Genomic DNA, 27,630 nt, shown 5'->3' with positions numbered 1-27,630 from the left:
AGGTGAAGAGCACTTAAAAAAAGGCTAGGTGGAGGTAGAAACTGCACTTGCTGAATATAAGGCTCTCTTGAACAAAATAGTATGAATTTAATGTGCCTGAGAAGGTGTTTCCTCATCCAGCTTTAAGAAAAGGAATGACAAGGTGATTTAAGAGTAAAGCTCTGGGAAAGACGAATCTTACACATTTGTGCAAGGTCTAACAGGCAGAGATGTACAAGGCATATGTTTGTAACACTAAACTCATTGTAGGTTTTTGAAATAGATGTTGATTTTTTTTTTAAAAAAAAAGGTGGGAAAAAAAGTGAAAACCACCCAGTGGCTGAACATAATTGCCCTGGGGAGAATGTGGTTAACGGCCTGGCAGCAGCTTGGAGTTACTTGGGGGGTTAAAGTGCTGGCACATGTTTCTGGTTTAATACTGAGCTCTGTGTAGCATATTCCATGATATTGAGCTCCAACCAAAGGCTGTGACAGTGGCTCCAGGAGGCATTGCTGGTGCTGCTTGGATTGCTACTGACTGCGTTGAGAATGGATTAAGAAATGGAAGTTTCCTTCTGGAGTGTTGTTAACTGTGTGTATATTGTGATCTGTCATAAATCTGGAACATCTGATGAGTGAATGGTAGCTGTGTCAGTCATGAATCCAAAATCCCACCTCCAGTGCCTTGCTTTTTCAGAGAGGAGCAAAGAGGAGTAATTCCAGAGAGTTAATCATCCTAGTTGGTTTGTAATCCAGCTAATTGACTAGAGGGAGCGGGGGAAATCCAGATTGATAGATGTGAATGGCAGGACTGCAGCAGAGGCTGCTGCTCTCACAGCAGGCATGGGATTCCTGGGGGAGTTGCTAATTGTCCCATTTATGAATAAACAGCTTTAGCAGGGAAGGAACTGTGGGGAGACTTGTGTTAAGCACAAGCATTAAAACAGCATCACATCCTGGATGGCATCTTCCTCTGCTCCTGCACAGCACAGGAAGCAGCAGCTTGGTCCTAAAGGGGTAACACCAGAGAGCCTTTTCCTTGTGCTGAGCTTGGCAACATTCTCAATTCTTTAATTTGTCAGAAAAAAGGACAAGATTAGAGCAGTCAGTGCATGTGATTTGTGTACCAGTTCAAGAGATACCTACACAAAGAACGAGGATTTTGCTTTTGCAGATTCTGGTAAATGCTGCACTGGCAGTGCCAGATTCCATGGTTATGGGAGCTCTTGGAACCCAATCACTTCAGTGCTATTTGGTAATTAAATAAAATGAATTTCTGCTATACATGCACCTATAGATATAAAATGTGTACAATAATCTAAGGTGAAGAAACTGAAAGTTTCTCACCTTGCTAGAAGATGAAGAAAAATACGAATATTTTTTAGTAAGAATTAATAAATTAATAAGTTCAAATTTAATAATAATTCATAATAGTTTATCAATACATTAATTAATTAAAATACTCCCAAGTGTGGGAGAAGCCTTCTGGAAGATGGTCAGCAGTCTGTAAAACAAACAAATAGAACCTGAATCTGATATTCACTGGGAATGTGGCAGTGTGTATGTGTGCATATATATATATGTATACATAATCTAGTTTGTTCTTGATCTCATGCAGGTTTGTGGCTGTTACTCTGCAGTGCTTTGAGAATAGGACTTTAAAAATTTAATAAATTAGTTGTTTTGACTTTTCTGTCTTTTTTTACCCTGTTGTTCTTGAAGCTTTTTTCCTCCTCTCTTCCAGACTTGACATTCATTTTGCTTCCTGTTGTGTATGACCTTATTTTCTCCCCCAAATGGCTCCTGGTATAGAGCAAAAGGCACAATTTTGGCATTGCCATAAGCAGTGTGAAAGCTGTCGTTTGCTCCTGCAGAGCAGACATGAAAAATGGCTGAAGTCGGGTCAGAACTGCCCTGATCACTTGAACATCACCTTTCTGTCCTTATTATTCCCAACTTGCTCGTTGTGTATTTCCTCTCAGACATTTGGGAGGTCTCTGTAGCTCTGTGGTTTTGGTGTCCAGGGGTTCAGACTATAAATACATAAATTAACCATGGTTGTATCTCTCCTGTGTTAAACTCACACTGTGATTTTTGTGAGGAGAGCTCACTTGTTTTGCTAGGAGAGCTTTCAAGGTGCTATTTAAATTCTGCTTTAGCTCAGTTCCATGTCTGTTTAAAAATTCATGCTGCTGTGGATGCCTTTAAAGCTCTGTGTGCACTTCCTGACTGATAGGTAGGAGCAGTAACTTCTGGGTACTGGTTAAAACTGACTTTTGGGGAGTAGACCATATGCAGCTTAGTGACTTTGGGGTTTTGTTCCTCTGAGTTTTGATAGCTACAAGCAATATCTGCAGGCTTGGAATCAAATAGTATTTCTGGAGTTAATAATTTTGGATATTTTCTTGTATGCTTGTAATAAGGTAAAGGCAAATCATCCAATGATTGCTTGGCTGTGTGCAGTAATTAGGAATTCTTGAGGCTGAGCACATTTCCAGAGGTGCTGCTTCCTTTTCTTTATAGATCCAGGGGTAAATATGTGGCTTCCCTATTGTAAACTTCTTGAGTTTCCTTTTTAACAAAAAAAGAGATGAAATAAACATATTTTTCCCTGCAATGTGATGGTTCCATTGCTTGACAGTGCTATTCTTACTCTGAACACGCTGAACCTGCCTCAGGTCTCGATTTCAGTTTCATTTAGAGGCTCAGTGTTTTGCTGGACTATTTTTTTTTTTCTGTTTCCATTGCAGAAAGCTTTTACTTCTCAGCCCTCCAAATTGCACAGAGGAGCTGCAATTTGTCAGCTTTCCACACTACATAAATTGCTTCTTACAGCAGTGGTTTTGCAGTTGTGTAAATAGATTATACTTGATGTGGCAGAAGTGAAAAATAGCTTGTTGATCAGGAGACAGGTAGAGGAATTGTCTGTTCCTTGGGAAAGGATTAATTAGGCTGAAGAGTCCATTTCTCACCAAAGAATCAAATTTACTAATTGTGTTAAACCAGTCTATAACGAGGAAAAATTCAGAGAGATTATTTTCTAAATAAAATCAGAGCACTGCAAATGTTTCCACTTTAGAACACAGCTATGGAAGCTGCAGGATGAGTGAGGAGAAATAATTTCTCAGGATGTGGGCTGGATGTTTTAAGGAATAGCACAAGTTATTTTTCTAGTTCAACCACGGGAAACAAGCTGTTAACAAAGCCAGTTAAAAAATAAATATATCTGTAGAGGAAAATGGGGTTAAGCAGGGAATATAATAAACTTTTTCCATAGAGCATGGAGGTGAAAAAAAGCTTTGGGAAGCTGATTTGTGTTTAATTGTTCTTCTGACAACAGCTTAGGGGATGCTGGCTCAGCAGGATTTCATATTCTTCTCCAGCTCCAATGTTAAGACTCACTAATTTACACAGGAAAAAGCTACCAGTGTTTAATGTCTCCTGGAAATGACCATGCATATCTCTGAAGGGGAAGGAAGTGCATGAAGAATGACTTGGAGAAAAAAAAAAAAGAAAAAAGAAAAAGGTTGGAATTTAAAGAGGAAAAAGTTGGAAAACACTTGTGTTAAACCCTGAACCAGAAAACCCTCTGGGAGAAGGGGGGTTGGTGCTCTAATCTCATCTTTGAGACCTCTTGCACACATTCCTGCCCAGTGAAAATGAGATAGTGCAAAATGTGGAACTCTGAATGGTGCGTGCGAGTCCTCTTTCTGTCACTTCCTTCTAATACAGCAGCACTTTTTTTTTATTTAAACAAAACCCACTAGTGTGAAGTCTACATCTGCATTTAAATTAGAACATCTTAAAGAAAAGAACAGGCTCCAAAGCTGCCCACAAGAAAGGTTTCCTTGCCAGGCTCCAGCATATGAACACTAACTAACTGCTTATTACCCAAGAAGAAATTCATTATCATGTAAATGTTGTTGGAGGGGAGGAATGTGAATTATTTCTTTCTAATTTGGTTTTAAATTGCTGTTTAGGTGATAGTTTTGGAACTTAAGTAACACTTAGCATAATTGGCTTAAGCTTGCATTCATTATAGTTTTCTTTCAGTCTGAAATTGGACCACTGTCTTGAAAATCAATTTGTGGACAAATGCAATATTTCAGATGATTGCGTAATAAGGAAGGAAGATTTTTATTCTTCTTTCCTCTCAGAGCCTATAAAGTTGTAGAGTTTTATGGGAGGCTGTGGACTTGCTCTTGTGGGTGGAATTACAAGCACATTGGTTCATTTGTAGTAATTATCATTGGAAATGTGATGGATTTCTCCATGCTGGCAAAAATGTGCCGCTGCTACTTGGCAACTGTCTCGTGTCTCTTGGGCGCTTGGCTGGGGTGTTCAGGGCTGGGATACCACATTTGGGATTTCTGGGGTTGGATTTTAGCCCATCCCACCCCTGCCATGGGCAGGGACACCTCCCACTATCCCAGGGTGTTCCCACCTGGCCTTGGGCACTCCCAGGGATGGGGCAGCCCCAGCTTCTCTGGGCAGTTGTGCCCACCCTCAGAATAAAGAACTTTTTAATATCCACTCTGAACCTGTCATTCTTGTCATCCTTGTCATGCCCACTTGGTATCCAAGACAGTTTTGAGGTGGCTGAAGATGAATCATAAAATACGGAATCTTCCTTGATTTAGAGACAGAGCTTTTGTGCTCTGTTTTTCTCTTTAACTATTGCAAATAGCCTCTGAAGTACAAATTTTTATCCCATTGCAGAGAGCCCAAAATGATGTATAATGAGATGTGTCCTGAGCAGTACATTGGTTGTGTGTAATCCCCTTGAATCTGGTAAAATAAATTAATCTGTTACCTAAGTGAGAGTTTTATCCTTTACCTTGTCAATCCTCTGAATATTTGTTGAGCTCCTTAAAGACCATTAATAACATCAAATGTATTCCTGTCTTTAAAGCCTTTTCTCCAAAATTTAAATTTTAAAAGTGGATTTTTAGCTTCTTAAGAGTGAAAATAGTTGTAACATGAACACCTGCACTTAAAATAATAAGTCCAGATCCTTTAAAGGTCAGTTGGTTTGATCCTTGTGGTCAGCACAGTGGCCTGATGTCCTTTCTGCTTCCCATCAGTCACAGCCATTTGCATACTGATGGAATATTGAACGTTTTTGGGTGGTTTGTGGCCCACAGTGTGTTTTGTGTTACCTTCTGAAGTGATGGGCAGGCTCTGCTCACAGAACTCAAGGTGTTAAAATATATTTATGTGACCTGAAAAGCGCCAGGGTTCAGCAGAGCATCAGGAAACTGCCCTGTAATACCTAAAGCACTAAAAAAGGAGGAACTGATGGTGAAAAATTCTATAAAACAAGCAGTATATTTAATGTTAATCTGTTCTTTTAGTTACTCTGAGGATGTCCTGTAAATCTTACAGAGCCTGACTCTGTAAGGTGCCTTCTGTTGAGCCAGCAATAGTTAAGTGGAATTTCATTCACTTCCTGTGTTGCAAGTTTTGTTGAAAGTAGTTCCGCTGTTTCTATTTTTAACCCAAATTGAGCTGCCTCAGGGTTACAAAAAACAGCTTGGGATCACCTCGAGCATTCCCACTCACTGCTTCTGTGAACATGAACACACACAAAACTCCTGGCTGGGGTGGGAGCACAGCCTAAGACAATTCTTTTTGAAGCCAGGCATATCAAACTTTTTGCTGAAATCAAATTGCTCCTGCTTGGTGCATCTGAAAGCCTGTGTGACATGAGAACCTTCATGTCTTTGTGGTTTCTGAAAGGTGCATTTTACTTGTTGGAGTCGTTGAAAGATCTGTTTGGGTTTTTCATTTGTTGGTTTTTTTTAATTATTTTTTTTAGCTCTTTGAGTATAAAATTGTAATATGTAGTTATAGGAAAAAAACTGTGGGTTTGTGGTTTGTGTTTTCATAAGTAGTGGAGCTTGCACTTACCTCCAGTGGATGCAAACCCTGTCACCTAAACAGAATCTGGTGTAAGAATAAGAAATAAGGACTATAATTACAGAGAAGTGAAGCATTTTGAGGTTGGTTTCTTGTGCTACAGCTCATAATTCCTGTGTTTGTAACATGCCTTCAGCAGAACGAGCTTTACAGACACGACAGCGTGTGCATGTCAAATTGTGGCATGTGAGCACAATATTGTGACTAAATCAGCCTGTGGAGCTGATCCTTGCTACGTGTGAGGAGCTAAATCATCCTGTGTCAGCTGGGTAGCTCTGAAGGAGGTGAGAAATTCTGGGAGAAAACGAAAATATCGTAGCTGGCAGTGGCAGAAATGGTTGTGCCACGTTAACATTGCCTTGAGCGGAAAAAGCATTTAGTCACGAAGCACATTAATTTAACTAATTGTGTCATCGTGGCTGAGAGAGACATCCCTGATTAAACCATCCTCTGCCCTTAATGGATTTCCAAGATGGAGCTCATACACTGGAAAAACACTTTTGTCCAGGAAACTGAGAGAGAAAAATCTGCTGTGGGTCTGAGGGGAGACAGCACCACCAGAACCCCCAGCTGGAGCTGGCAGTGGGGGGCTGCACCTGGAAATTTCTCCTCAGCCTCCTGAATTCCACAGAAATGTGTGGAACAAACCCATCCTGGGGCAGGAAGGAAGCAGCAGAACCGCAGCAGAGGGGGCTCAGAGCAGGAAGGAGGGGGGAGCCTGTCCATGGGCATGGGGTAACTGAAGAAACACTCTTGCTTCATGCTGGTTTTGGTTCCCCAAAGTTGTCTTGAGAGGGTTTGGCAGCAGGGCAGGCTCTGGAGCTGTGGCTGGTTTGCCACAGAAACAATTCTCAGCTCCCTCCATGCTGCAGGTGTTCCTCACAAGTGAAACACTTGGTTACTGTATACAGCAGAAAAAAATATTTAGCTTTTTACATTTTCACTTGTTGATTCATTATTTCTAACCATAATAAACCGAAAGCTTTGCCACCTAGATGTGAAATCCCACCTCAGCTGTTGCTGTGAGCACAGAACAGAGCAGGCTGTGGCTCTTTGAGGCTGGCCCAGGTGGTGCCTGCAGCTGCCTGCACACACCAGGGACAATTCACTGATGTGGCCTGAGGTCCCTGGGTAACGTTTCCAGCAGTGCTTGGGTGACAGGTGTTTAAATTCCCCAGCAGCAGCATTTAGGTGCTGCAGTCACCTCTTCCCAAACTCTGCTTGGCATTTAATTCTTGAACTTGTAAGATTTGATTTTAATTAATTCTTGTAAGGTTTCATTTTTAACTTGTAAGATTTAATTCTTGAACTTGGAAATTGGATTTGTTTCTGGTAGAACCCTTGGTGACAGTTTGATGTGGATTACAGTGTTTAGGTAAAATTTTGAAAAATGGCCATCATGGGACATTGCTGGAGGTCTGTGGCTAAAACTGTTTGGAAAGCTCCAGTCTAAGACCCATAAATGTTTTTTGAATATATGCCCCTTTTTCTGGGAGTACATTCACATCTGTTTAGTTGAAGTAATAGCAATAAGGACAGTTCTGATGTTACTGAAAATAAAACACAATCATCAGTAAGCTTTGATATGCCAATAAAAATATTCTCTATAGTTGCAAGTTTTTATTTGGTCTGTATAAATTTACAAATATTTAAATTGTTAAAATAAAGACCATGTTTGTCCTTTTAGCACAGGATTGGTAACTGTTGTATGTAAAAGCCAGTAACACAAACTATTTTGCAATTTACTGCTCTTTATGTTCATTTCCTGTGGTTTTTCCTGTTATTTACCTGCAATATAGCTGAATATTTATTAAAAAAATGTGATAACCTTGAGAATTTAAAATGTTCAGCAATCCAAAATGGTTTTGGAAGCCAAGTTCTTCAATGTGTGTGCGTAAAACTATTTGTTTATCCATCCTTAAGCCTGAGGAAGTTCTTACTTCTCTCATTAACTGATGTGCTCAGCTAAGTGCAAGCACTTCCTGGAGCTCAGCTGAGGCAGAAGAGATAAACAACTGGACACAGGAATATTCCCTGGCTTCTTGCAGTGTTTTGTTTAAAGCATGCACTTGTTCAGGGTCAGAAATGCATCAAGGTGCTTGTCTGTAATACCCAAATTTCCCCACATGCTGCTGGGCAGTAATAGGAGAGTATAAAATCATTAGCAGGTTTATTAAAGCTCTATTTTTACAATCTCAGTAAAAAAAAGCCTGTATTTTTTTGCTGGGGTTGTAGGTGGATTAAATGATTGATAACAACCTGGTGTTTTCTTCTTGCACTACCACAAACTGTCTTTTTTTTTTTGCTGTTTTATGGGAGTGAGGGCTTTTATTGGCAATTTTTTTAGTGTTTATCAGACAAAGGCATTGCAGGGACATGGTGGGAATCTCCATGAGGGAGAGAACTGAGGTGTGAATTTACAAATAAATCATCTTCCCTGTACCACGAGCTCTGAATCTGAGCCTTCCCCTCATAAATGCAAAGAGAAATACACAGCTTTAAATTACTTAACATGTCAAACCCAATCTGTAGAACTGCTTTAAAATACCCAGTCTGAGTGTGTAACACATCCAGAGACAGCTGGGGAATGGGACAGCTCGTGGAAGAGCAGCTGGAGGCTTTTCCTTGTGTTAATCCCAAGCACCTGCTGTTGTTGGACATGTATGAAATGACAAAAAACAGAGTTCCTTGTATAGCTGGTGCCTTCCATAAACACTTTGAGCAGCTTTCATTGCTGCACACAAATTTTAATGTAGCTGAATTAAGAAGGGTAAGAGAGAACTGATATCTGAGAAAATTTAGAGTTTTGGGCCCTTCTGATCTACTCAGACTTTCAGGGTATGGAGAAAGGGCTCATGAGGGGCTGAGTAAATATCAGAATATATGTCAAGCAATATGGTCACTTCCAATTGAGTCTAGACCTTGTGAAAATATAGGAAATGTCCCAAATGTCCAGGGAAATTTTGTGGAGGGGCTGGAGGTCAGTTCTGCAGTCAGGCACATTAACAGGATAAGTCCTTCAGGTAGGAATAGCATGTTTGGAGTGAGTGGTGTCGGTAAAACATCCAAGATGAGGTGAATAGGAACCAATCCAACCAGAATACCAGGAACTGGGGAAAGGCTGGAGCCTGGGGGAGTGGAGTTTGCTGCCAGACACAAGCATCTTCTGCAACAGCAGCAAACTCAGGGACAGAGATGGCAAAACAAGAAAATCCAACGAGACTGGGGATGTTCCCTCCCTCTATGGTTGAATATTTGAATAATCAGTGCTGTGGGTGAGTCTGTGCCATGCCTGGGTGGCTGATGCAGTTTTCTGACCAGCTCTGGTGTGTTGAGAACAGCTCACAAGTTGTTGTTTCCCACATGATGCCAGTTCCTTCTTTTACCTTCAAGCACGTGATGTGGGGTGAAAAAAAGCCCCTCTGGCCTAGAAATATCCCTCTTTTCAGGAAGTTTTCCTAGCAATGGAGTGGAGGTGAAGAGAGGCATCCTTTACTTGGATAAAGCAGTGAAAGAGGTGCCTCTGGTGAATAGAATAGCAGAAAATATCTATTATCTTCTTCAGATTTCCCACTCCAGCTTAAAAAAGGCATGTCCTGTGGGATAGAGCACTCCTGATATCTCAGTGTCATCATGCAGAGCAGAGACTTGAGGTGCCAGCTGTAATTCAAATTGGATAATTAAACACAGTATGTTTGAGAGCCCTGGCCATGCAGCTTTTGTGTGTAAATTGTTACCATTTTAGGAAAAACCTGCAGGTGTTTTTGCATTCCCTTGGGAGCTTGGACCTGTTATGATCAGTTAGACATTCCCTGAGCAGATCTATTGTGTTGGGAGCCTCTGGAGACCTGGGAAGACATTCAGCTTCCATTGTCTGGGGCAGGAGTAGTTTTATGTGCTCTCAAAAGGAATTTTCAGACACAAGGCTTCAGTAGGTGATTTCTGAGTATTGGTTTTGCACATCTTCTGTGAATGTGTTTTTCCATGGGAGGATTTTTGCCTGCCCACCTTAAAGAGATTATACAGAGTTTGTCATTGTGGAAAATGTCTTGACAAACACAGACCTTGCTGTTCCATGGTTTGGATGTTCTGTATGCTGGGGAAACACTTGAAAGAGAGCCCCAAATAAGAGTTTTGCATGCCGGGATCATTCTTGAGTTTCAGTAAGTGCTGCTTCTGCTTTGCTCAGAATACTAAACTCTTTATTTTCTAAAAGAAACAATTTTTGTGGTCCTTTGCAGGAGGAACCTGACCAAATTGTCCCTGATATTCAGCCACATGCTGGCAGAACTCAAAGGGATTTTCCCCAGTGGCCTCTTCCAGGGGGACACGTTCCGGATCACCAAGGCAGATGCTGCAGAATTTTGGAGAAAGGCTTTTGGTGAAAAGTAAGTTTTTAACTGTGCTTAGATACAGAGGTGTGGGAGCAAATTGCACACAATATTTTTTAAGAATTCTGTTCAGAAAGGGCTTTGGCAGGTTAAAATAAAGGATGGGAGAGACCTTCTGGTCATTTGGTCTAACTCTGGGGTGAGATAAGGAATTATTCCTACATTAAATTTCCCAGGTTTTATCCTGTCTGGTTTTAAATGTGTCAAGTGATGAATCTTTCCCCAGTTCCCCCAGGAGACTCTTGTATTGTCACAGAGTTTCCCTTGATTATTCAGCTTAAATTTTCCTCTCCTTGATTTAATTCTTTAATTTGCAAGTAAGCTCTACAAGCCTTGCAAAATAATCCTTTCTTCTTCCAAAGGTTACCATGCCCCACAACATGGGTTGTTCTTTAGCTAAGCCATAATATTATATTCTTTTCATCTTCCTCCCAATTAGTCTTTGCAATCATTTACTCACCTCTCTCCTCTGAATATCTCTTTGCAAAATGGCTTTGTTGAGAGTGAAGGAGAAAGGGAAATGCAACAGTCTTTGTGTGCAGACTGCTGAAATGTCAGGTTTAATTTCAGTATCTAGTGAAACACTGGCTAAATGAACCGTGGAGGTGTTCACAGCAATGTTTGGGGATTAAAGTTAATGGATTGGGTACTGCTTTCAAACTGGGGGAGCTGAGGTACTTCACCTAAAGAGTTTAATTAGTAGCTGTCAGAACAAAAAGCCATAATGTATTTACTCATGAATAGCACAGTTGTCTGAAGTGAGGCATTTTCTTTCTGTGTTTCTATGCCACTTGATATCTTAAAAAAAGGAAAATATTCCTTTAAACAGGAGCCTGTGTTTTGGCTTCTGATTCCCTTCCTTCTCCAGTTAATCCTTCTTTAGAGAGTTGTTTGCAGCTTTCTTTTTTAACCGTCTAGACTTAACTTCAACCAGCTGCAACATCATGAAATTATTATCAATTATTATCAAGTGATGCTGTGGTAGGACATAAAGAGGGAAAAAAGAAACCAGAGGGGGACTCCCAATTCCAAAATTTTGCATTTGCAGAGAAAATTGTCTAAAGTTCATTTGGCTGCTGATTTCCTGCAGTACTGAGAAATCTGAGCTTGTGTGACATGAATAAATCTCTTGTGGCTGTTTTGGATTTTTCTCTGTTCTGTTACCACAACGTGGCTATTCACAGAGATAATGTGTAGGTGTGTACGTGGTGCTGGTGGTCCTCAGCCATTTCCCATTCCCTGCTTTTCCCCAGGACCATTGTTCCTTGGAAAAGCTTCCGCCAGGCCCTGCACGAGGTGCATCCCATCAGCTCAGGGCTGGAGGCCATGGCCCTGAAATCGACCATCGACCTGACGTGCAATGACTACATTTCAGTATTTGAGTTTGACATCTTCACACGACTCTTCCAGGTAAGAGCTGAGGAATGGGAATCACTCACAGTGCCTCAGTGCTTTGGGTTATATTCTTTTTTATCCAGATATTTTTTAGCCAGAATATTTTACACACATTATTGGGATTTGCTTGTCTTGCCCTTCATCCCTTAAAGGGTAATACTTAAGACCTCATGTTGCAGTAAAAGTGGGTGACATTTCTGGCTGTAGAATAAAAAAATCCCTAAATATACACTGCAACTCCCAGGCACATTCAGCATCCTGCCATGAATCAGGTTTTCTCTTTCAAAGGTCACTTTGAGACTGAAGCTCTGACACAGCAAGCCAGGAAATGTGAAGCTTAGTGTATCACTCTGTCTTCCCTCATCCCTTTCTTTATTGTCAGATTTATTTTCCATGGAGTGGGGGTTGTTCAGGATGGAGCTCAAGCATGGAAATTTGGGCTTCCTATCTTTTGAACTGACACAGCCAGGATGTTGTGAACGTGTCTGTGTGTGTGAGAAATCTCTGTATCACTGAAGGGATATTAATAGTAGGTAAAAATTCTTCCCCACAGTCTCTAATAGTGCTAAATTCAAAAACACAGCTTCTGATGGTACAATTGGGTATTTACAAGTACAATCACTTACTTCTTTGGCTCTGACTTGCCTTTTCCCATGTGATGGGGTGGGTTGTAATTAAGATATGTCTAGATGAAAAATTCCCATGTTTGGTGTTGCAATGTAGCTGATCTCATTCAGCACTTTTTCCAAGTGTTGTACATAAAGAACAAGTCAAGAGCTGCTGCAAATTCCAGAGGATGCAGAGTTCTTAAGGAGTGCTGATACCTTCTTGTAGATGGGTTAAAAAACCTTGGAAGAATCAGGTGAGATTTGCACACCCAAGCCCTTCTCAGGGTTGAGAGATTTCAAATGGTTGTTATGACTTTGGGGGCATCATTTTGAGCAATATTTGAGATGCGTGTGCTGGTTTCTTTACTCAGATCTGACACCAGCCACAGTCCTTGCCACACCCCAGTGAGGTTGGGTTGGTGAGGAATAGTCACAAGTTAGAGCCAGTGAAACTGAGGCGCAGAGGGGAGGTCACTGTCCCCAGGCCATGCAGGAAGTCGGTGTTGGGGAGCAACCAGTCATGGTTCCTGGGCCTGTGCATAATCTCATTAAACTCCTGCCTTTATCCCTGTCTGGGGAATGAGTCATTTTCTCTGCAGGAGCAGCACAATTGATGGCTATTCTTAAGCTGTGACCTCTGTGACTTCTCCTTTTGTATTTATTAAAGGAGTTTTGATTAAGGTCTGTCTTAGGTGATAATTTTATCCCTGACAAGCAAGAAACTCAAACGCCAAGCGCTGGATGGGAATGAACATTTTGGTTTCTCTGTTGGATTTGTGGTGGAACAGAAACATGTTTCTCTAACTGAAGAGCCCCTGGATTCAGGAATATTGACCCTTTCCAGAAGCATGTGGTTAATTTGTTTCTTTGGTTCTTCCCAGCCCTGGTCGTCTTTGCTGAGGAACTGGAACAGCCTGGCAGTGACTCACCCTGGGTATATGGCATTCCTCACCTATGACGAGGTGAAGGCCCGGCTTCAGAAATTCATTCACAAACCTGGCAGGTGAGAGGAGCTCAGCCAGCAGGGCCCTGCTGGGAGCCTCTGGCTGCCAGCACCGACTGCAGCAGGGCACACAGATTATCTGTGCTCCTTTCTGCAGGTCGGGTGCTTACTTCTGGGCAGAAACCTCCTCTAGTCTGTTTGTTTGCTGGCTGTTTGAAAGTTGATTTGAAACAAATGATTTTAAGGATGTTAATTTATCTTGCTCTGGATTCTGGGCTTTATTTCACCTGGAGGCCAGTGCTTGGATTCTTTTCTCATTTTGTATCATATTGCAAAGTTCTCCTTTGAACTGCCTGGGGGTCACTTGAGGAAAGCTGCTACAAATCATCAAGTTATTCCTATTAGTTTTATTTGCTGTCTTGATATGGCCAGACAAAGGCTGCCTACTTGTCATTGAATCTTTTCTGTCTGTTCCAAGCTGAAGTTTCTCTTCCTTTGTGTGTTTTTAGTTACATTTTCCGATTGAGCTGTACCCGCCTGGGTCAGTGGGCCATCGGCTACGTCACTGCAGATGGGAACATTCTCCAGACAATCCCCCACAACAAACCTCTTTTCCAAGCACTGATTGACGGCTTCAGGGAAGGCTTGTAAGTAACTTGATAAAAATTAGGGCAACAAAGCAGTTAAATTTTGAATAGTCCCATTGCTGCCAGTGGAATAACTCATTGCTGAAGTATTTTGGCACTCAGGAATTACTGACAGCTGTCTTTGCACTGGAGAGCTGTGCAGTAGCAGATGATAAAAGTGCAGCAGTGTTTCCCTTCTCATAAATCCCTTTTTTTTTTGGTCAAACCCTTACTTTGAACCAATACTTTTAAGAATAACGTGTCTGATTTTGGTCCAAATTCTTCCAAAACTTTAGAATTCAGAATACCTTGAATTCCCACCCTTCTTCTCACCTTCAGTCTTTTTTCCCACCTCCAAAAGAAACCTTAGATATGTGTGTGTGTGTGTATACACGAGTGTACAGGCACATAAAGAGATTTTTTTTTCCCCCAACTTCTTCCAGTTATTTATTTCCCGACGGCCGGAATCAGAATCCTGACTTGACTGGCTTGTGTGAGCCCACACCTCAGGACCACATTAAAGTTACACAGGTGTGTAAAATATTCCATTCCATCCAACTCTCTGCCTTTCTCCCTGATTTCTACCCTCCTTAGCCATTCATATTTGGTATTCCCAAGATTTGTTTGTGGGGCTGCAGTATTTTCCAGGAATTACAGAAATCTTTGCATGATAAGGATGGGCAGATGAGATTGCAAAGACAGATTTTAAGGGTTTATTTTTAAAATGTTCTGCCCACATTGATGCTTTTGTGCCATTCAGCATGTCTTGAACCCTGCTTTGCTTGGGATGCTTAAATGAAAATTGTTGGATAATTTGAATTCCACTTTTTTCAGAGCTTGACAGATGCACCTAGCACATAAAATGATAGTGAAATCATTGCAGATTTCTGTTCTCCCTGTGATTTATGCTGTCTTTCCCTCAGGAACAATATGAGCTGTACTGTGAGATGGGCTCCACATTCCAGCTGTGTAAAATCTGTGCTGAGAACGACAAGGACGTGAAGATCGAACCTTGTGGGCACCTGATGTGCACCTCCTGTCTCACAGCCTGGCAGGTGAGCCTTGGCCTTTTCTTTTTCTCTCTGAGGGCAGCTGCTTCATCTTTTACAGGTATATTCTCTTTTCAGAACTGTTCTGGTGTGGAGAGAAGGTAGCAGAAACATTGTCTCATAATGTCACTGCATCAGAAGCTGTTTAGATGCCTGATCTCTTAATACGGAATAAGGAAAAAATGTGGAAACTTCCTAAAGTGCTGTTTTTCTACTTCAAGGAGAAAACATTCCATATTTCTAACCCAGTTTGCTTTTGTCTTCCTCTCAGTTGAAAGCTCCCTGCCAAAAAGCAGGTTAAAAGCTGATTGTTTATGAAGCAGGTGCTAATTTGTGCACCCCAAAGGCTGCTGTGACAGATCTCTTCTGTCCCCTGCAGGAATCAGAAGGACAAGGTTGTCCCTTCTGCCGCTGTGAGATCAAAGGCACGGAGCCAATCGTGGTGGATCCATTTGATCCCAGAGGAGGAGGAGGATTGTCCAGGCAAGGGGCAGAAGGAACCCCCTCTCCCAATTATGACGATGATGACGATGACAAAGCTGATGATTCCCTCTTCATGATGAAAGAACTCGCTGGTACCAAAGTAAGATCACTGGAATGGCTGCTGATGAAGTTGGCAGTGCCTTTTCTCCAGCAGTTCTCTTAGTGAGTTGTGCCTGTGTAACAGTAAAAATCCTGCTCCCTATGGAAAACAGGGATTTAGGTCCAGTTTTGTGAGCTCACTTCACACTGTCAGTTTGGGACCACACTTTGAAGTCTTTGATCTTTTGTGTGTTGTCTTGGAGGAATCCCCAGAAGGGTGAAAAAGCTGGCCTGGCCTGTTGGAATGGAAGATCTGGATCTGGAACACTCCTCTGTGTGTTAGATTTTGATTTCCTAGCCAGAATTCACCCAGATCAGCAGAAATCCATCCATTTTTCCCCAGTGATGGATACAGCCAGGCAGGGACAGCCTTCTCCAGGTCCTGATGAATAGAGGGCAGGCTGTTCTGCTGAGGAACTCAATTTGGCTGTCATCTTTTTATATGGTGGCTGATAAATCTGTCTAATAAAGGTGTGATAACTCTGCCACTGGTGCTGCTTCCCTCCAGGAGCTGTGTGCAGCCATTCTTTGTGGATCCCTGCATAGCTTTTTCATTCCTCATTTCAAAATCTGATTGCTGCTCTTGCATTTTTTTACTGCATAGGGAAGTGGATTTGAATTTGGCTAATTTTTAATAGCTGAATCAACTAAAATAAGCTGCATTTCCTGGAGGGAAAGAATCTTCACCTCTGCTTTACCTGGAGTCTTATTTCCCTTTATCTTCCATCCTGTGAAATAATGTACTAATCAATAAACACCATTCCTGGAGGGCTTTTTATTCATATTTTGGGGAAGCAAAGCAATTTTCACAGTGTGACATCCTGTCAGTGTTGGTATTTCCTTAGCTTTAGTGAGCTCAAAACATACGTGAAGTGTTTCAAAATTAAACAGCACTAGCTTTGATTGTAAAAAAGAGCAAATAAAGAGAATAACAGGCACTGTGCTACTTTGCTAAGTGGAAAACCAGCTTTCCAGGGACAAAAATGGAGGGTTTGGTGCACACCAGTGCTCTGTAGTGAAAGCAGTTTGCACAGGGACAGGAGGTTTTGCAGCAGATCGTGCCCTCTGGTGTTGAGAAGGAGCTTGTCCCTGCTCAGGGCCCACTGAGGCCGGTTTGTTACTCCAGCAGAAGAGCTTGGATTGTGTTTCCATTGCATTCCAGTGGTGTCTCCCAGCTTGGACTGCTCCAAGTGCTGCAGGGCTGGGCACTGGCTTCATTCCTGGAGGACAGTTGTTACTCACAGAGCAGTTGGTCACCAGTAGAGCTGGAGAGGCTCTCCAGAGGACAGGAATTGTGTGGGCTGAGCCGTGTGCTGATGTTGCCACTCTCCTCTCTCAGGTGGAACGTCCTCCCTCGCCCTTCTCGGTGGCTCCTCAGGCTGCTCTCCCTCCCGTGCCACCCCGGCTGGACCTGCTGCAGCAGCGAGTGGCCAACCCCCCCGGGGCCTCCAGCCCTGGCACCACATCCAAGGTCAGACACCTCTTTCCCCTTCAGCTGTGATTTGGGTGGGGCAGAACACTCTGGTGACCTCCACATCTTCCTCTCTGACATCCCCAAATACTTCCTTTTAACATCAAGCATTTTTTAGGTAGAAAATGAAGGAAGGAATTCAATGTGTGTGACAGGGAGAAATGAACTGGCTTTCTGATTGATCAGCAGAAGGCAGTAGGATGATCTTGGTGGCATTAAGTTAATAGTTCTTGAGATGCAGCAGCAGTTCTTCATCTGGTTTGGATGAAATAATGGAACTAGGAAAGTTCGGGCAGGAGGAAATACCTATTTCTGTGAATACTTATTGATGAATGTTAACTTGTACAAATAACCCACAATTGAATCATTTTTTTAAATAATGGGGAGGCTCTGTCTGGAATCCAACCTAAGGCTGCTGTAAGCTCATGTTTTCCCTCAAGTAGAGGAATCTGAGGTGTTCAGAGCCTGGCTGGAGTTCACGTAGTTCCTGTGTTATCTCCTCAAGCCTGTGCAGAAGGTGTGGTGATATCTCCACATCCTCGGAGAGAATTCCTTATAAAAACAGATAAAAACCACCCCAAAACTCTCCCTGCTGCCCCCACCTCCCTCCTGTTTCTTTTTTTCTGGCGGGGTTGCCTCTGTTAACGCTGTTTTGCCCTCGCAGGCCGCACCCGGTGCTCTGCACAAGGACAAACCTCTGCCGATCCCACCCACGCTCCGGGACCTGCCGCCGCCGCCGCCTCCGGACCGGCCGCACTCCCTGGGCACCGAGAGCCGCCCGCAGCGACGGCCCCTGCCCTGCACCCCGGGGGACTGTCCTGCCAGGGACAAGCCACCCCCGCTGCCCTCCAACCGCCAGGGTGACCTGTGGCCAGCCAGGCCCATCCCCAAAGCGCCGGCGGTGGCTGTGAGCGCCGCCGAGCCCTGGGCTGGCAGGGAGCTCTCCAACCGGCACTCGCTGCCCTTCTCGCTGCCCTCCCAGGTGGAGTCCAGGGCTGAGAACCTCCGGCTCGGCAGCACGCTCAGCCTGGACAACCCGGGGGTGAGTAGGTCTGCTGGGGCTGGAGGTAATCTGGGAGAAAAATCTCGCACTGAGGAGTGGGATTTTGTCATTGGAGAGATGGAAGGAAACTGGTTTCATTCCTCTTGGGAACGAGGTTGAAATCCCAGTTTCAGCAGTCATGAGCCACAGTTGCCTGATCATTGTTCACCTTTTTCAGTGTTCACCTTTAATTGCTCACCTTTCATTATTTACCTTTCATTTTTGAAAAGCTGAGGATGTTTCCGGCTGTTATCTGAAAAAGTCTGATTTACTCTGCTGGCTTTTCAGCCCTGAGAAACCTACACACATCAGCTGTGAGGAATTTGGGTAAAATCTGAGTTCAGTTTGGGTCTGTTCACCTGCAGATGAACACCCTACACTGTTACCAGTGAACTGAGTAGCCCAACATTTTGTTCTCTAAAAGAAATTGCAGACAGTTTTGCTTTCCTTGATTCCATTTCCCTAATTTTTTTTTCTAACACTTCCAGCTTTCTAAAATTGAAAGCAAGCACATTTTTAGCCAGATTTTCTAAGAAAATGGCACGTGCACAGTTGTTATCCTCCCTCCAAATGTGTGTGCTTGTCTGCATCCTTTTCCTCTTGGCTCCCATTTTGGCTTGTTTCAGCTGAATTTGCCAAGGCCATTGGAATCTCAAAACATGTGAAGTTCTTCCTGCAGGAAAACCCCTGCAGAGTCCTCGCTGAGGGAAAGCTATCAGAGAATTCCTAGATCTCTGAGGTGTCAGTAAATCCTGTGGGACAGATGAGGCTGTTGAATGAGTGGCTTTGCAGCTACGATGGGACATGCGTTGTTTCTGATTCCTGGTTCTGGATTTTGTCTTCCAGAGCTCCACCAGTGGTCCAGCAGCAACCTCAGAGTGTGAACACCCCAAAATCAAACCCTCCTCGTCTGCCAATGCCATCTACTCCTTAGCTGCCAGGTCTGTTGGGATTTTTTACACCTTACAGAGTGGGAATTGAAGGCTGCTGGTGCTAGGGACAGAACTGGCACAACTCTTTCAGTCTTTGTTTTAAACTCTGACAGATTCAAAACACAATTTAGAGAAAGCAGCTGAAATCAGCATCCCAAAGAGCTTGTGGGGAGTGGTGGGAGTTCCCCTGGAATCAGGCTCCAGTTGCCATCAGCTCTTTAATAAATTCACTTTTGAGAGGGCCTTTGTGTGATGTAAATGTGCATGGTATTGTCACTTCCTTTTGCATCATGACCTTGTGCTGGTGTCACCTGGTGGGCTGCATCCTAAAAACCAAATTATTTCTTTAGACAGGCTTGCTGTGTGGTGATTCTAAAGGGCACCTTGGTATTAATTAGATTTGGTGTAAATGTTTTATCTCTTGTTTCTCCTGCCTCCAGACCGCTGCCTGTACCAAAACTGCCTCCTGGGGAGCAGTCTGAGAGTGATGAGGACACGGAATATATGTCACCATCCTCTCTGCCTGTGGTGCCTCCAGGTCCTGCTGTGCAAAAACCAGAGCTCAAAATGCCTTTGGAAATGACTCAGAGTTTACGGTGAGATTCTGGCTGGTTTTGCACTTCCTCCTCCCAGCTCTGGGGCAGCACATTTGGGACATCAGGGTGGGAATTTTGCTCGCTCAGATTTCTGAATTCCCCCAGTGATATTCACCAGATCTTGACTAAAATAGCAATAAAGGAAATGTGACCACTGCTCTTGTGCAGAGTCCTTGTACAGTATTAAAGGACTCAGATATCCCCTTCCTTCCCACTGTCTCTGCCAAGAACCTTCTGAGAGCAGAAACAACTGAAATTCAAAACTCTTATTAAAATGTAATTTTTGGTGGTATTGGTTTTGGTGGTATCATTTTAACTCTTTTAAGCTGAGATGCTGTACTGCAATAAACATTAACAGAGCATTTTCTAGAACAAATACTTCACACAGCAGGGGTGATTTCACCTTGGAACAAGAAGCTGTGCACAAACTCTGTCACAGAGACAGGGTGGAGGTGGTGGCCACTGTCACCTGTGTGAAGGGGAATGTGTTCTCTCCTTCAGAGTTTTGGACTGTGACCAGCAGCCCGAGGGCTCCATGTATGAAGCAATGTACAACATTCACTCCCAGGCAGCATCCTCTGCTTTCGAGGCTGTCAACACTTCTGGTGAGTGGGTGTGCTAAAAAACAGCTGAGGAGCTGGGGTACAATGAGCTGCTCCCAGTGGAACAGCACTTTAGGCTGAATTAAAGGAATTAACATTTGTTTTTGTTGTTAAAATAGCTGGGATGTATGTGGAAATATGAGTCTGTGCATGCACACTGCATCTGTCAAGTATTTTTCACCTTATTTTCCCTTCTGGAAAGAACTGCCATTAAATGTGAGGTTTTAGCAGCAAAACTTTAGCTCTGTGTCCCGTCAGTGTTTGAAAAATGGGGAAGCAGAGCCTGTCTGGAGAGACAGCTCAGCCCCAGAGCTCAGCACGTGCCTCCTCTTCCAGATGAAGGGAACCTGGCAGCAGCCACTGCCAGCAACGGCCCTGAGGAGTCAGAGAATGAAGAAGATGGTTACGATGTCCCCAAGCCACCACTCCCCGTTGCCATTGCTCGTCGCACACTGTCTGATATCTCCAATGCCACTCCTGCCTTCAGCCGAATGTCTTTGGAAAATGACCCTGTCACAGGTCAGAGAGCTCTTGTGTCCCTCCTTGGTGCTGGTGGCATCTTTGAAACTTGTGTCACTCACTGAAGGTTTTGGATGCAAGGTGTAAAATCAGGTTTATGAGGCAGAATTGTGCTGGTTCTTAGGTATTTTGTTTGATTTATTTTAGCTTTTGTTTGATTTATAGCTTGGAATGTGCTGCCTTGGTCATTTAATCCCCAAGCTTGCAAATCACAGTTAGGAAAAGCTTTTTTCAGCTTAAAGTACATTCCTTAAACCACTGTTTCCTACAGCACGTAGAATGTTTTGTACCAGGGTGTACCAGGGCGTGAGACAGGATTTTCCATCCCTGGAAATGTCCAAGGCCAGGTTGGATTTGGGGTTGGAGCACCTTGAGATAGTGGAAGGTGGTGGGGGGTAAAAGGAGGAGCTTTGAGGTCCCTTCCAACCCAAACCACTCGGGTTTTGCTCCTGTTCCAAGGGAAAATGCAGGGCTGGCCTGGCAGGGCTTGTGGCTCTGCCAGTGCCTGCAGATGGCACAAGTGCTCTGCACGATGCTCTCAGCTCCTCTGAGCTGGGACAGGCTCAGCAAGGTCAGCTTTTTGTCCCTGGGGAATAGAGGACATCGTGTCCTTCTGGCTGCAAGGCACATTCTCTGAGGGAAAAACTAAAGCCTCGTGTCTCCAAGAGCCTTTCTGAATAATGATTGACTTATTCCCTGCTCAGCAGCTCTTAAGGGAGCTCTGAAACTCTTCCTGTTGGGGGTTTTCAGTCTGAATGTGCTGGTGGTTTGCCAAGGAGGAGGAATGAGTTTCTTGTTCCTTCTGGAGGCAGAACCTCCTGTACCCAGAACCCCTTCCCCCAATGAGTCTTCTCTTTTCCTGTTTCACCATTCCACTTCCCTGACCTTCTTTAGCACAGAGAAGAGTTTCCTACTGCAGAAAAGTTCATTATTTTTGATCCACCTCCCTGTTTCACTTTTTAAATCTGTCCCTGTGTCTGTAGAATTTGGCTGAAGGGGATAAAAAAGGACCAGAGTGAGTCCCAGCCCCCTCTCCCAGATGAAGTGCTGAGCTTAATCATTGACACTTTGTTTCTACAGCCCTGAAATAACACTGCTGTTGTCCTGCTTTAGGGGTAGGAAAATGGAAAATGTGGAAAATGCTGATTGTTAGTGCTGTGGGAAGCAAGGCACTGGTGCAGGCAAGCCTGACTGCTGTGGGATTCATCTTGGCAGATTTATGCTCTCTCAGGAGCTGGACCCTGCAGTTTTAATTAATGATTTACCAAAATAACTGTCTTAGTAGTTGTCCTTTTAGACTGACCTGTGGTCTCTGAAACTTGATCCAGCTCAAGCTGAAACAGCTATTCCAGAGGGCAGTTTGGGGCAGAGGAGTGGGCAGACCTTTTTCTCACATGTACAAAAAGCTTTTTATGTGTGAGAAACTTGAATTCTGAAGATGAGGGAGCTGGACTGAGCTGTGGTCAGTGAGGAAGCTTCAGAGAATCTGGTTCCTGAAGAGCCTTCTCTGTCTTAGGGCTTTTGGTGCAAGTTTTTCAAAAAGGCCCCACAATGCTGCTTCTTGGAGCAGGCTGCAGTGCCCACTCTTAAAAAGGGATTGTGTGGACATGATTTGTCTCTTGTACTCCAGTTCTGCTGCCAGAAAACTCTGTAGGGTGCCCTGAGGACTTTTTCCAGGAGACAAATAAATCTTTCTTTAAGGTGATGTCAAATATCCATGCAGAAAAATTTACTGTGATTGGCAAAAAATGATACAGGAGGTTAAAACTCAGAAATGGTCAGATGCTGGATGAGCACATTAAACAATGTGGTTTTTCCTTGGAGAGTTTGGTGACTTGTTTGGTTTATTGGCTGTTATTTCCTCTTCCCAGCACTGCATGATGTGGCTGCAGGGCAGTTTCACATCAGAGTGACTCAGGGAAAAGCAGAACAGGCTGAGCTTTATTGATCTGCCATTAGACAGGGAGAGCTTCAGCAGAGGAAGAGGAGAACATAATTCAGTTGCTGACCCTTCAGAAGGCATAATTCAGTTGCTGAAGCAATTGTGGTGGCTGAGTTGGGACTGAGTTTGTGCACACAGAGATGAGGGAGCAGCCTCTGGACAGTTAGTCTGGGGGGGTCTGTCTGATTCTGGAAGGAAACGGGGTGTCTGGTGAATTGAATATTCACTGAGTCATTTTTTCTCATTCTAAGGCTGATATCTGAGCTCTGCTTACACACATAGATCCTATTTTTTATATGGTTTTGTCTTAATAAATGAGCCTGATGAGCCCTGCTAATTAAGAAAAACCTCCACAGCTGTTTTTGCACCCAGGAGGGGAAGCTGAGCAAGTTGGGAATGAGGATAAAAGGACTGGAGAAAATAACAGAGCTCAGTGACAGCTTTTTGAAGTGCCATTTATCCCCTCTGATGTCATCTCAGCTTTGTTCCAAGCAAAATTTCCACATCTTTTCCTTGAAGTGATGCACTTGTTTCTCCTTGCAGGTTTTTCGGACGGCTCCCAAGTCCCCGAACGGCCGCCAAAGCCGCTGCCCCGGCGGATAAATTCCGAGCGGAAAGCCGGGAGCTGCCAAGCAGGAGGAGCCAGCAGCGGGGCCAGCTCCTCCCTGCACCTCTCCAGCGAGATCGAGAACCTCATGAGCCAAGGCTACTCATATCAGGACATTCAGAAAGCTCTGGTCATTGCACATAACAATATTGAGATGGCCAAGAATATTCTGCGGGAGTTCGTGTCCATCTCCTCCCCGGCGCACGTGGCCACATAGCACACGAGCACCTCCACACCTGAGCTGCTGTGGACCAACTGCCTGGGCAGCTGCTGCCCAGCTGTGCACCAAAGGGGAAGGGAGTTCCTTTAGAGACTTCGTGCTGAGGTCAGTCCTGCCTCTTTAAGAGAATCAGTTATCAGGTTTTCGTGGTTCCAGATTTCAAAGCAGTGGGATGAAACGGAGCGGTGTTTTATACAGTGTGTGTCTTGGAGTCCTTTACCCCTACCTCTTGTCTGAGAGAACAGATTTATTTCCAGGGTGTTGGTAGACAAAGGTGTCATGACAAGGGATCCCCGAGCCCATGCCCTGGAGGCTGGGGGGAGTTGTTTTGTGCTGTGAATTTTAAGTGGATGCTCAGAGAAACAAAGTCTCGAGGTCAGTGTGGTGTGTCCTGTGGTTCATGGTACTAGGTTTGGATCTGTTCACTGCTGTGTGTCTGGCTCAGGCTTTTTAGAGAAGCTGGGAGGTCACTTTCTGCTGGGAATTTATAGGAGACCTTGGAAGAATCGTTTGATTGCTTCCTGTTGGCCGTGGTGTGTCCCTCTTGCCTGTAATAATAGCAGTTATTGCTTCTGATTCCAGTCCTCCCTTGCTGCCTGGATGAGCTTCTGTCTGGAGTTTTGATAGCTGGATGAGCTGCTATTTTCTGATAGCAGGGTGAGCTACTGTCAGGGATTTTGGTCCTGGCAGTTCTGGGAGTTGGATTTCTCTCTGGTGTGTGTGTGTGTGCTCTTCAACTGGCAGCACCAGATTCCAGCAGCTGCAGGAGCTTGGCATGGTTTTGAGGGGTGGGAGAGGGGACAAAGAATTTGAGCAAGAGCAAAGAACTGGGGCTGCTGCTTCTCTCTCTGCCTTGAGCATTTTGTGCTTCAGTGCTCAGATTTGCTTTGTGGCCCTGCTGGGCTGGAGCAGCCGTCACTGGACACTCCCATTGCTCTTCCCTAGGAATGTTGCACCTGGTAAATAGGATGTTTTATTTATCTTCATTGCATGGTGGCTGTTGCAGACACACATTCCTCCAGAGAGCTTTTGCAGGAGCCATCGTCGTGCCAGGGTGTTTTGTGGAATTGGTAGATGCAGCTGATGTGTTTGTTGGAATCTCACCTGCTTTGCAGTCACAGAAGTGCAGCAGTTTCTCTGCATGGCTGTCCAAACAACATAGGAGCTCTCCTTTCCATTTCCATTTCTCTGAGGTGTTGCCAGGTCTGGTGATAAAACAGGCCCAGGGAAAAAAAATGTGTATTTGTGAAGTGATCACATGGTTTTAAAGGTCAGAACTCGGCTGTTGCGTTGGAAAGACCTGACTTGCCTACTCAGCTACTTAACTGTTCATACTGGAGGAGTGGATGGTTCCTTTGGAGAGGATTTAGATCCAGGAGGCACAGGCAGATCACAGCCTGACAGCCTGAGAGGCTCTTGGCCTTTGGAGCATGTCCAGCATTATTTGCATCTCCCTGAAGTCAGCAGAGGTCACCAGACTAAGGGCTGCAGGTTGCAATATTGCAGGAGTGGTTCTGGCAGCCGGGGGCAGATTGGCCTTTTGAGGAATCCAGAGGCTGGGCCAGATGGCTGCAGTTGGCAGACAGGCCTTCAGGAGTGTTAGCAGAGCAGAAAGTGGGTTTTTAATTAGAGGTTTTTCTCTAGACCTACAGCTTTCTGAATTGCTGCAGTGGCTTCCAGGCAGGCTGAACTGTCTCTCTTTACTCTCCCCTCCTTTCTGCAGTGGGGAAAACGCTCTCAGACAGCGTGAGGAGATGTGCCCTGCCCAGAGACCCCACGCTGAGGGGTGTCTTTGCTGTTTTGGGCTCAGGGCTGGCAGTGGGCAGGGTGCTCTGTGGGGCACAGGGCTCGGTGCCTGGGGGAAGAAGAAGGGGAAGAAGAGCTGCTCCTGCTCCTGTGGGCCAGTGCAGCTGCCAGGGTGCCAGCCCTGCTCCCTGTGGGATGTGCTGGGCGTGTGGGAGTCTCAGGAGAAGCAGGGCCAGCACTGGTGCTGCTGAGGCTGGAGCAGGGGACAGCTGTGGCTGTTGTGTCACATGAGGGAGCCTGTGCAGCCAAACAGTCCCTTGTCCTGGAGATCCAGGTGCAAACCCTTTAGTGAGGGGTTTATTTCCCTCTTTTTCACTCTGCCCCTGGGCTCTGGGTTGTTCTGGAGGCATTTGGTGTGTGGCTGCTGCCATGGCTGAGCGAGGGCTGAGCCCAGCAGCTCCAAAGCCTTAACTCTTGTCCTGCCCAGTGACCAGACCAGTGATTCCCTGTCCCCTGCAAGCCCCTCAGGGCAGGCTGGCTGTAATTTCCATGAAATCCTGCTTGGCAGAGCTGTTCCAGGCCTGTCTTTGGGGTCTATGTGCCAAGAGATGTTCCTGTGGGTGTTGTTCAGGTGTTAGAGATTAGAGAGCGATCTTTGTGGCATGTATCACTGATTTCTCTGCATGTGTCCTTTCTGTGCACTTGTTTATGTCTCAAACTGATTTAAGAAACTTAAGTCTTGCCTTTTCTTCCTTAGACACGTTAAGAATTTTGCTGATTCCACTGAGGGCAGCAGAGTCCTGGCCATGTCTTGTGGCCATGCTCTGCCAGCTCAATCCAGGCACTGCCCAGTGGATTTTTCTTGTTCTTTCTAAGCCCAAGATCGATTGCTCTTCTTTCCCTTCACCTCCCTCTTCTTTAATCTTAAGAAAATTAACTTTCTGATGCTACTTTAAAAAGGAAAAACAACCCAAATGTCTAGTGCCTTTCTGAAGGGGATGCTGCGTGGCCAGGCTGGATCCGGGAATCCGCCCCTCTGGGAAAACGAGCTGGACAAGCAGCAGGAAACTGCTTTGGGAAGGGGTGAGGAGGAGGAGCAGGAGAGATGGGCAATGCTCAATTTGGACTCTGACACTGTGTTTTGTAGCATTTCAGCCGTGGAGCTTCCGTGTCTGGACTGGTGCTGTGCCGAGCTCGGGGCAGGTCAGGATTGTGGGGTTGGGGTAACAAATGCTGGAGTTTTCCCTCCAGCTGTCCCCAAAAGGAGCAGGAAACACTCCCAGAAAGGAATGGGAAGCACTCCCAAAAGGAGCAGGAGCTGTGGGGAGCGGGAGGTGCCCTCCTGAGCAGGATCCAGGCGATTTCCTGTGTCCAGAGGTGAGCAGGAATCCCAAATCTTTCCCTTTTTTTGTGCATGTCCTTGCCCCAGCCCTCCCCGGGGGCCAGGCAGGCTCAGGGCCCCGCATGTGGCTCCTGCAGTCCGGGGACATTGCTGTAGCTAATCCTGAGGAGGGCTCCTGCCTGGAAATGTGGTTTGATTGATTGCTTTGTTGGGTTTTTTGTTCATTTCTGGTTGGTTTTTTGTTGTTGTTTTTTTTTTTTCAGTTGAGCAAGAAAAAATGCAACTCCCAGGGCACCTTCTCAAAGGTGCCACTTTAAAGATTAGCGGGGAATAAGGACATTTATTTTTAAAGTTCCTCCTAGAAATCTTTTTTCTTTGAAATTCCCAGTGGAGGAAGAACTGCTGTTACTGTTGTTCTTTCTCACGGATGACAAATACCAATTTGTAAAATATCAGTGTTAAAAAAAATGTTGAGATTTTCACAAGATATTTTAAAAAAAAAAAGTATAATAGTGTCATTAATATAAAATTATAATAGCAGTATTTAATCCTTTCAGATCTGTAAAGAATAAGGAAAAACAGAAGGTAAATATTCTTACAGAGAGTAGCTGAGCTTTAAGGTTCACTTGGTTTAAAGTCCTCATTTTGTTTGCAGATGCATTGTTAATGTTTAGAGGTTATACTAATGTTATTTATTAATTGTTTCCATCCTTGTATGCTGCCCACTAAGAGCTTCTTTGTTTGGGATTTCATTCACCTGTGTCAGTAAGAAAGAAAACAAAACAAAGTTTTATTTTTAAATAAAATTTCCTTTGTTGTAGCAGATGGTGTGTGTGTGTTGTGGTGCTTCTGTGAGTGCTGGAAAACGAATATTTTAGGGTTTCAATCTCCTGGATCCTTTGCAGACTTAGGAGTTATTTTATATTTTTAAAATTATATTTATATATATTTATATTTCTATTACATATTTATAGTATTTATATTATATATTTATATATATATATAAATTATCTTTTATAATTATTACCATTAATATACCATTAATATATCATTAATATACCATTAATATACCATATAATTAAAATTCAAATTTCTATCCTAGCCACTGACAGAGGTCAG

The 27,630-nt window shown here is 44.1% G+C and overlaps 1 protein-coding gene across 1 annotated transcript in view; it reads left to right on the top strand.

Annotated features, from left to right (window-relative positions):
• The window catches only part of CBL (Cbl proto-oncogene), a 34,144-nt gene extending 6,810 nt beyond the window's left edge, over positions 1-27,334 (top strand). The window contains exons 3-16 of the mRNA XM_058856974.1: positions 10,140-10,286; positions 11,543-11,699; positions 13,174-13,295; positions 13,745-13,882; positions 14,305-14,392; positions 14,785-14,916; positions 15,290-15,493; positions 16,832-16,963; positions 17,628-18,005; positions 18,852-18,946; positions 19,378-19,533; positions 20,035-20,138; positions 20,472-20,654; positions 23,140-27,334. Coding sequence (XP_058712957.1) covers positions 10,140-10,286; positions 11,543-11,699; positions 13,174-13,295; positions 13,745-13,882; positions 14,305-14,392; positions 14,785-14,916; positions 15,290-15,493; positions 16,832-16,963; positions 17,628-18,005; positions 18,852-18,946; positions 19,378-19,533; positions 20,035-20,138; positions 20,472-20,654; positions 23,140-23,420 — 2,317 coding nt within the window. The 3' untranslated portion in view covers positions 23,421-27,334. The remainder of the gene's footprint in view (positions 1-10,139; positions 10,287-11,542; positions 11,700-13,173; positions 13,296-13,744; positions 13,883-14,304; positions 14,393-14,784; positions 14,917-15,289; positions 15,494-16,831; positions 16,964-17,627; positions 18,006-18,851; positions 18,947-19,377; positions 19,534-20,034; positions 20,139-20,471; positions 20,655-23,139) is intronic.
• The last annotated feature ends 296 nt before the right edge of the window (positions 27,335-27,630 follow it).

This window comes from Poecile atricapillus, chromosome 25 (genome assembly GCF_030490865.1).
Source record: "Poecile atricapillus isolate bPoeAtr1 chromosome 25, bPoeAtr1.hap1, whole genome shotgun sequence".
In the NCBI taxonomy this organism is placed as follows: domain Eukaryota; kingdom Metazoa; phylum Chordata; class Aves; order Passeriformes; family Paridae; genus Poecile; species Poecile atricapillus.
This window is presented reverse-complemented; position numbering and strand designations above follow the sequence as displayed.